A 10,701-nucleotide genomic window follows, 5' to 3' on the forward strand; every position below is an offset into this window, starting at 1 on the left:
CACAGACAGCCCCCCCCTGACAGTCCTTGTAGATGGCTCCTCTCATCAGATCAGAGACAGACTCCCCTCTGACAGTCCTTGTGGATGGCTCCTCCCATCAGATCACAGACAGCCCCCCCCTGACAGTCCTTGTAGATGGCTCCTCCCATCAGATCACAGACAGCCCCTCTGACAGTCCTTGTAGATGGCTCCTCCCATCAGATACAGACAGCCCCCCCCCTGACAGTCCTTGTAGATGGCTCCTCCCATCAGATCACAGACAGCCCCCCCTGACAGTCCTTGTAGATGGCTCCTCCCATCAGATCACAGACAGCCCCTCTGACAGTCCTTGTAGATGGCTCCTCCCATCAGATCACAGACAGCCCCTCTGACAGTCCTCGCAGATGGCTCCTCCCATCAGATCACAGACAGCCCCCTCTGACAGTCCTTGTAGATGGCTCCTCCCATCAGATCACAGACAGCCCCCCCTGACAGTCCTTGTGGATGGCTCCTCCCATCAGATCACAGACAGTCCCCCCTGACAGTCCTTGTAGATGGCTCCTCCCATCAGATCAGAGACAGCCCCCCCCTCTGGCAGCCCTCGCAGATGGCTCCTCCCATCAGATCACAGACAGCCCCCCCTGGCAGCCCTCGCAGATGGCTCCTCCCATCACACCCCCAGCTTACCTTCTCCTCCAGCATCCACTTCTCCTGCTGGATCTCGGCCAGCCTCTCGAAGAGCTCGGAGACCTCATCGTCCGACAGGTCGGCGGGGCGCTGCGGCTGGGCCTGTGGGCTTCCAGTGTTGGACTGAAAGCAAGAGAGAAGAACACACAGAGATGAGAGGACAATAAACAGAAAGGAGGCAGTTGGAGAGGTATGTGTGTATATTAGTATGAAATGAAATGAAATGATTCGTACTTGTAAAGCGCACTTATACCCCGAGGTGTCCCGGCGCTATACGCATACCGCTGTGGAACCCTTCCTGCCTTCTCCCTGTGAAATGTCCACTCCTGGGCACCCCCAAGGTGAAGCCAGGCATCCCAGCGCTGTTAGGGCCGTTGTGGAGATTAAGCAAGCTATTGCCCAGAGTCACAGCGTGGGACCCATCATTAGAATAGGCACCGAGGTGAGAATTTCAGGTCCGGGGAAATTGAGCCCGAGACCCGCCGAGGCGGGAATTGAACCCTGGTCCCGGGCCAGACCTCTACATCAGGGTCTGCCGCTGTAACCATTGAGCCACACTTCTCCACTAGCATGAACCGAGCCGAAAGGGTCACAGGAAAAGATCCTGGTCCCGATTTAGATCTTGGCAGACATATTACTCAGTGACGGATACCCCGTCCGCCGAAATATAAATCCCATAGGATACAATGACGTAACATCACGTAACGTGTATTTGTAAAGCGCACGCTCACCCAGAAGGGTCTCTTGGCGCTGAATAACAGATGTTCATTGTTACCCAAGTCAATGGTACTCATTTTATCGACCTCAGATGGATGAGTGGACCCCCTGGGATTTGAACCTGTGACCATGAGGTCGAACACAGGCCCCTGCAACAGTCCACTGAGCCACCAGACCCGGATACAATGGGATTTATATTTCAGCGGGCGCGATATCTGTCACCATTGTGATGAAGAAACCCGTCCGCCGAGATCTAATTCAGGTCCGTAGTCAGCAAATGAAGTCTCTGATGGGGACAGAGGCAGGTGAAAAGTACTGAATGGTGACAACCAACAAAGGAAAGATTGCAAAGACTACAGGAGTGTGACATCTTCTCAAAATAACACTGCTGACAGGCCTCTGATGATGGCAAAAAAAGGAGAAGGGGCTGTGACAAACATCAGGCCAGGGGTCTTTCACTGAGCCATCTCCAGGCGTCAACCCCTTAGTTCCCACATCATCACCTCTACTGCTATTATCTCAAGTTTAGATTTAACGTTAATTCCACCATTACCGCAAGACCATTTGTCATAAAGACCTTGACCACGTCACATGTGCCTTTCAGTATTATTTTTTTATTATTAAATTGAAATAAATAATGCACCCTAACCCTATTGTTCACAGTTTCATTAAGCCCAACTTTTATGACTATTGCTACTATATTAATTCAATGCAATGCATTTCAAATGAATGCTTTTGTCCCTAACAGATTAACCCACACATGCACATCATTTATCTATGTTATTAATTACATTAATTTAAATTACATGAAAGCGCTCTCGAAATAACCATAATCCTGACACTAACCTTAACCGTAAACAGTGTTAAATCTATATCATTAGAAATGTAATTTACATTAAATGAATTTAAATGCATTTCACACAGTTTGGCACTCCTTGCTCTAACCCTAGTGCTAATCCTATCTCTAACACAACCGGCCCTTTATATTTAATTGCCGTAATTAAATGCAATTAATTTGCTGTTCAAAACCCATTAAGCCATACATTAACCCTAATATTATCCCCAGCAAACCCAAACAATGTTATAAAGGTACATATTCTTTATTACTGTACTTAAATATGAATGCATTTTTTACATTTAAAACGGATATGAAAGGCCTACTACTTTAGGCCTAATGCTAATCATAATAACCCTGAACACAAACAACCCTAATAAGTTTATGATTTCATTTTAAAGACAGTTTAGTAAATTTGACTATATTTAATTAAACCAACCTAAACGAAATCAGAGTAGAGGAGCAGTTTTGAAGAAAAAGAAATTACGTTGATATTTTTGTTGAATTACGCAATGATGCAAAATGTAATAGACGACGTAATGGTGTTGTAGAGGTTAGTGCGTGGAGGGAATTGTCAGATGAGGTCACAGAAGAGAGATAGCTTAGGTCCTGCAACATCCCTCACACCTCTGAAGGTAGGTCCTGTAACATCCCTCACACCTCTGAAGGTAGGTCCTACATCCCTCACACCTCTGAAGGAAGGTCCTGCAACATCCCTCACACCTCTGAAGGAAGGTCCTGCAACATCCCTCACACCTCTGAAGGTAGGTCCTACATGTGGAGTGGAGTGGTGTGGCTCACTGGTTAGAGGCGGCAGACCCGTAAGCAGAGGACGGCCCGGGACCAGGGTTCGATTCCCGACGCGGCAAGGTCGTGGACCAGGGTCAGCGGGCTCGATAATTCTCGCCTCGGTGCCTACTCCAGTCAGGGACCACACTCGGCAACTCTGGGCATTAGCTTGCCTCATCTTCACAACGGCCCCCCAGACCGCCGGGGATGCTTGGTCGCACCTTAGAGATACCCATTAGGGACCATCTCTCAGGGTGAGCCAGGACGGGTTCCCCAGCGGTCGAAGCGCGGAGATACTCCTCCGGGAGTTGATTCTAGCGCTATATAAACCCACAATTAAATTAAATTACATCCCTCGCACCTCTGAAGGTAGGTCCTGCAACATCCCTCACACCTCTGAAGGTAGGTCCTACATCCCTCACACCTCTGAAGGAAGGTCCTACATCCCTCACACCTCTGAAGGAAGGTCCTACATCCCTCACACCTCTGAAGGAAGGTACTGCAACATCCCTCACACCTCTGAAGGTAGGTCCTGTAACATCCCTCACACCTCTGAAGGTAGGTCCGGCAACATCTCTCACACCTCTGAAGGGAGGTCCTGCAACATCCCTCCCACCTCTGAAGGTAGGTCCTACATCCCTCACACCTCTGAAGGAAGGTACTGCAACATCCCTCACACCTCTGAAGGTAGGTCCTGCAACATCCCTCCCGCCTCTGAAGGTAGGTCCTGCAACATCCCTCACACCTCTGAAGGAAGGTCCTGCAACATCCCTCACACATCTGAAGGTAGGTCCTGCAACATCCCTCACACCTCTGAAGGTAGGTCCTGCTACATCCCTCACACCTCTGAAGGAAGGTCCTACATCCCTCACACCTCTGAAGGTAGGTCCTACATCCCTCACACCTCTGAAGGTGGGTCCTGCAACATCCCTGACACCTCTGAAGGTAGGTCTTGAAACATCCCTCACACCTCTGAAGGAAGGTCCTGCAACATCCCTCACACCTCTGAAGGAAGGTCCTACATCCCTCACACCTCTGAAGGAAGGTCCTACATCCCTCACACCTCTGAAGGGAGGTCCTGCAACATCCCTCACACCTCTGAAGGAAGGTCCTGCAACATCCCTCACACCTCTGAAGGTAGGTCCTGCAACATCCCTCACACATCTGAAGGTAGGTCCTGCAACATCCCTCACACCTCTGAAGGAAGGTCCTGCAACATCCCTCACACCTCTGAAGGTAGGTCCTGCAACATCCCTCACACCTCTGAAGGTGGGTACTGCAACATCCCTCCCGCCTCTGAAGGTAGGTCCTACATCCCTCACACCTCTGAAGGAAGGTCCTGCAACATCCCTCACACCTCTGAAGGAAGGTCCTGCAACATCCCTCACACCTCTGAAGGAAGGTCCTGCAACATTCCTCACACCTCTGAAGGTAGGTCCTGCAACATCCCTCACACCTCTGAAGGTAGGTCCTGCAACATCCCTCACACCTCTGAAGGAAGGTCCAACAACATCCCTCCCACCTCTGAAGGTAGGTCCTGCAACATCCCTCACACCTCTGAAGGAAGGTCCTGCAACATCCCTCACACCTCTGAAGGTAGGTCCTGCAACATCCCTCACACCTCTGAAGGTGGGTACTGCAACATCCCTCCCGCCTCTGAAGGTAGGTCCTGCAACATCCCTCACACCTCTGAAGGAAGGTCCTGCAACATCCCTCACACCTCTGAAGGTAGGTCCTGCAACATCCCTCCCGCCTCTGAAGGTAGGTCCTGCAACATCCCTCACACCTCTGAAGGAAGGTCCTGCAACATCCCTCACACCTCTGAAGGTAGGTCCTGCAACATCCCTCACACCTCTGAAGGTAGGTCCTGCAACATCCCTCACACCTCTGAAGGTGGGTACTGCAACATCCCTCCCGCCTCTGAAGGAAGGTCCTGCAACATCCCTCACACCTCTGAAGGAAGGTCCAACAACATCCCTCCCACCTCTGAAGGTAGGTCCTGCAACATCCCTCACACCTCTGAAGGAAGGTCCTGCAACATCCCTCACACCTCTGAAGGTAGGTCCTGCAACATCCCTCACACCTCTGAAGGTAGGTCCTGCAACATCCCTCACACCTCTGAAGGTAGGTCCTGCAACATCCCTCCCACCTCTGAAGGAAGGTCCTACATCCCTCACACCTCTGAAGGAAGGTCCTACATCCCTCACACCTCTGAAGGAAGGTCCTACATCCCTCACACCTCTGAAGGAAGGTCCTACATCCCTCACACCTCTGAAGGAAGGTCCAACAACATCCCTCACACCTCTGAAGAAAGGTCCTGCAACATCCCTCACACCTCTGAAGGTAGGTCCTGCAACATCCCTCACACCTCTGAAGGTAGGTCCTGCAACATCCCTCACACCTCTGAAGGAAGGTCCAACAACATCCCTCCCACCTCTGAAGGTAGGTCCTGCAACATCCCTCACACCTCTGAAGGAAGGTCCTGCAACATCCCTCACACCTCTGAAGGTAGGTCCTGCAACATCCCTCACACCTCTGAAGGTGGGTACTGCAACATCCCTCCCGCCTCTGAAGGTAGGTCCTGCAACATCCCTCACACCTCTGAAGGAAGGTCCTGCAACATCCCTCACACCTCTGAAGGTAGGTCCTGCAACATCCCTCACACCTCTGAAGGTAGGTCCTGCAACATCCCTCACACCTCTGAAGGTGGGTACTGCAACATCCCTCCCGCCTCTGAAGGAAGGTCCTGCAACATCCCTCACACCTCTGAAGGAAGGTCCAACAACATCCCTCCCACCTCTGAAGGTAGGTCCTGCAACATCCCTCACACCTCTGAAGGAAGGTCCTGCAACATCCCTCACACCTCTGAAGGTAGGTCCTGCAACATCCCTCACACCTCTGAAGGTAGGTCCTGCAACATCCCTCACACCTCTGAAGGAAGGTCCTACATCCCTCACACCTCTGAACGAAGGTACTGCAACATCCCTCACACCTCTGAAGGTAGGTCCTGTAACATCCCTCACACCTCTGAAGGTAGGTCCGGCAACATCCCTCACACCTCTGAAGGGAGGTCCTGCAACATCCCTCCCACCTCTGAAGGTAGGTCCTGCAACATCCCTCCCACCTCTGAAGGTAGGTCCTACATCCCTCACACCTCTGAAGGAAGGTCCTACATCCCTCACACCTCTGAAGGAAGGTCCTACATCCCTCACACCTCTGAAGGAAGGTACTGCAACATCCCTCACACCTCTGAAGGTAGGTCCTGTAACATCCCTCCCACCTCTGAAGGTAGGCCCGGCAACATCTCTCACACCTCTGAAGGTAGGTCCTGCAACATCCCTCCCACCTCTGAAGGTAGGTCCTACATCCCTCACACCTCTGAAGGAAGGTCCTACATCCCTCACACCTCTGAAGGAAGGTACTGCAACATCCCTCACACCTCTGAAGGTAGGTCCTGCAACATCCCTCCCGCCTCTGAAGGTAGGTCCTACATCTTTCACACCTCTGAAGGTAGGTCTTGAAACATCACTCACACCTCTAAAGGTAGGTCCTACATCTCTCACACCTCTGAAGGTAGGTCCTGTAACATCCCTCACACCTCTGAAGGTAGGTCCTACATCTTTCACACCTCTGAAGGTAGGTCTTGAAACATCCCTCACACCTCTGAAGGTAGGTCTTGAAACATCCCTTGCACCTCTGAAGGTAGGTCTTGAAACATCCCTCACACCTTTGAAGGTAAGCCAGAGCAGCTCCAGCAATCACCGGTGCGGCCTGGGTGTCACTCACCACTTCGATATGTCAAAGCGGTCATACAGAGTGTGTGTGGGGGGTCTTGAGAAGAGTCACCGGACCACGAAGAGCTGACCTTGCTACACACGCGAGGAGGCTGGACAGCCTTTTACTTGGGTGTGAGGGGTGAGGGCCTCTCACAGCTCAGATTCACACTCAGTTCCAGCTTGAGCTGAGCATGACCCACAGCTCTAACATCAGCAGGTACACTTTTTAAACAGTTAGCGCCGGGGAGGCTGACAATTTGATGGGCAGAGAGGCTGGGCTCTCCACCCAGACATACAGGGAGCACAGAAATGGACTGGCCATGGCAAATACGTGGCGTTGTTCCCTTGGTATGGGAGCGGTTCGAACGAGGTCACTGAAGCCAGCTCTAGCCGCCGCTAGCTTGAGCTCCTTGACCTTCTGGTCTTCATGTCCCCGATGGGAACGATGGATTGCTTGTGCCATCTAAGAGCAGGAATAGATAAAGACGGTGCCAATATGGCCACGGACACCACTGTGGACAGTAACCGAGAATGACCATCCGTGTCTACTCCCAAACACCCATCATGTTGGGTTCCTCAACTCTCCCTCCCCCTCCCCAGTGCAGAGCATGAGTAATTACACCAGAAGATAACAGGAGTAGGAGGACAGAATCAGTGGCAAGGATGGATCAGCAGCACATTTAACCCAATGTGGCTTATTTGAATAATTACTTCCTGTACATTCATCCTTTTGCCCTCACTAAGAACTGGTGTGTTGGACATCCATGAGATCAAGAACAATGCTCTCCAGTTGGAAAAGTGCGGTAGAGCCAACCTGGGACCATCCTGAACGTGGCATCCAAGCTGGCATTGAATAGGAAAAGTATTGAGAGAACTGTGTGGCCTCTCTGAAGATTTCCTGCCTTGTACGAAGGCAGGAGTGGTCACCTGTCCACAAGTGGAAAGAGGTACACACCTGAAGAAGAGCAAACCAGGCAGCAGAGAGGGACACAAGCCAATCCAAATCCCAAAGAGAATGCATAGCGATCTGAAGGATTGCTTAATATAAAGATTACGGGCCATATGTATCAAAAAGTCATTTTGCGATTCTCAAATAGCAATTTTTGCGAATCGCTATTTGAGAATCGCAAAATGCTATGTATGTAGGATTTGCAATACATTTTGCGAATCTTACATATTCCTTAATTGCGAATCGCAAATTGCGATTCGCAATTAGGGAATACCTCCCCATTCATTCCTATATTAAGCATGGGTGCACATGTGGCGCACATACATGCCCTAAGGGCATGTATGTGCTTCACATTGCACTTTGAAAAATGCAAAAAAGTGCATTTTTCAAAGAAATCGCAAATTACCACCAAATTGAAGTTGGTGGTAATTTGCGATTCCTTAAGGCCAAATTGCACATTTTTGGTGCTTCTTACATTGCATTTAAGGAATCGCAAAATGTGCGATTATTTAAATCCAATTGCAAAACAAGGAATCGCAAATTTTGCGATTCCTTATTTTGCATGCCGATTTGCCTTAATACATACCATTGGCAAAATTGCATTCAGCTAATTTCGGCGTTTGCGAATGCAATTTTGCTTGATACATATGGCCCTACAACATGATTGCAATACATTTGCTTTACTTTGCAAGATGCATTCAACTATACTCACATCTGAAGAAGCCATGTGCAGGTATTTACCATTCTAAGCATGTTACAATGGCTTTCCCAACTAAACTGTAAACATTCATCTATTCATTTAGAAATGCTTACACAAAATGTCCTTACTTTAAAAAAGCAGAGGAAATATGATTGGGAAAGGGTGGAGTGGTTAACAGAGAGACCATGAACTCCTCACTTCTCATCTGCTGGTTTCTGGGGATGGAAATTTTTAATTGGTTCAAGATGTTTCAACCAGATTTTGTGGGGCGCGTCTAATTTTCTTCACCACTTATTTTTCTATTCCATGACTTTCATTTATTTTTAATCATTAGAAAAACTGTAAAAGCTATTAAAGTATCAGACGCGAAACACGCGAATCTTCTTTACAAGCAGCTCTAAAATTGCATTGATTCAAGTCCCCATTTTTGCAGGCTTCTGTTTTGCATACAGGCCATTTTAAATCCCCGAGCAGGCACGCTAGATCAATATTATTTAATAGCATTCGAGGCTGTCAATAAGCATTCTTTGTCAAGCTCCTTACCATTGGGGAGCCCGGCCTGTTTCCTAGCAATGGCTGGTATTTTGAGATTCAATTCCAAGCATTGATTTCATTCTGTTGAACCTTTCTTTCCCACCACTGGTCTGAGGATTAAAACTCCTCCCTGGCGACCCCTGTGCCTGCCAAGGTTGCAGCTGGAACCCATAAGCTTTCAGGTGAGCACCTCTCAAGCCTCTAGTGCCAGCCAGGAAAGAGATCATGCAAACTATGTCTGCCCTCCCTCATTCTATATAAACTTGTATGGCACATTTAAATGGAATTTGTTTAATCAAAGGAGGAACGAAGAAGCAGAGATTAATTCGGCTTCCGTTGGATATAGTCAAAAATCAAAGGGTAATGAATCACACGTCCTGTAACCCTGTGCAATGAACTCCGCTCCCAAAAACTCGGTTCCTCCACGTAGCCAGTTACTAAACTGCACCCACAAATGCTTTGATTAAGCAACTTTACATGCTAAAAAGCATATAACCAATTCACAAAAGTAAACTTTGAAAATGAAAAATATCAGGCAATGAGAGAGGCGTAATTTTGGGGTACCACCTAACCTAGGGGGAGGACTAACAGGGCTCGACAAATCTAAAAAATCTTACTTGACTTGCAGGTCGAGTAAGTAGACTTTTCTACTCGACCTAACATCAATTGCACTCGACCCACAAAATGGCACCTGGCACTGCAGCGGCAAATATCACTCGCCAGGCCGGTCAAGTAGGCCTGAAAACTGTCTCACCCTTGAAGAAATTCACTCGCATTTGCGAGCGGTCGAGTACATTTGTCGAGCCTGTCTAAGCATATGTGAACACAAAGAGCATATCATGCTGAACGATTCAGTGGTGGTCCCATCCTCTTAGCATCTGCTTGGTCCTCTCCCTAGGTTAGGGAGGGTCCCAAAATCATCACCTCTCTCACTGCTTGCTAAATATTCTTTTTCACGTTTGTGAAATTACTATAAGCACTTTAGCATGTAAAGACAGGGATACTTGTTATTTTACCAAAAGTATAGGAGGTCTCTGTTTTAATAATTGGCAGTCAGACGGAGCGATCCGCGTAGTAGTAGTCCGCCAACTACGCCCACTCGTAATATCCTGATCTTACCAGGTCTAGGGCTCTTGTATGGTGAAGACGCTCATTCACATAGAGCATACGGTGCGGTATATCTTGATTCTACGCTCTGTTGCTTAAGTGAGTACTATTATCATTGGGTCTTTTATCACTCGAGTGCTCGGTTTTCCAAGTGATCTCCTTATCAAGATATACCGCATCGTATGCTTAATGTGAATGAGTGTCTTCACCGTACAAGAACCCTAGACCCTGGTAAGAACAGGATGTGTGATTCATTCCCCTTTGATTGTTGACAATTAAATGGAAACCCTTAAAAGAGGCAGGAGTTAAATTGAATATGTTATGTTATGTATGTATTTTTGTAAAGCGCGCGAATCACCGGGGGGCATCTCAGCGCTGTATACCGCTGGGGAACCCGTCCTGGCTTTCCCTGTGGGATGGTCCCTGCTGGGAATCCCCAAGGTGGAGCCAAGCATCCCCAGCGTTGGGGGGGGCCGTTGTGGAGATTAGGCAAGCTAATGCCCAGAGTTGCCGAGTGGGACCCCTGGTTAGAGTGGGCACCGAGGCGAGAATTATCGAGTCCGCTGACCCTGGTCCATGACCCTGCCGCGTCGGGAATCGAACCCTGGTCGCGGGCCGACTTCTGCTT

General features: G+C 49.0%; 1 protein-coding gene across 2 annotated transcripts in view; it reads right to left on the reverse strand.

The window, feature by feature from the left end:
• The window catches only part of GRIPAP1 (GRIP1 associated protein 1), a 555,884-nt gene that overhangs the window by 184,198 nt on the left and 360,985 nt on the right, over positions 1-10,701 (reverse strand). For both annotated transcript variants that reach the window (XM_078664658.1, XM_078664657.1), the window contains one exon: positions 667-789. In XM_078664658.1, the coding sequence (XP_078520784.1) occupies positions 667-789 (123 nt within the window). The remainder of the gene's footprint in view (positions 1-666; positions 790-10,701) is intronic.

This window comes from Lissotriton helveticus, chromosome 10, assembly GCF_964261635.1.
Source record: "Lissotriton helveticus chromosome 10, aLisHel1.1, whole genome shotgun sequence".
Lineage (NCBI taxonomy): Eukaryota > Metazoa > Chordata > Amphibia > Caudata > Salamandridae > Lissotriton > Lissotriton helveticus.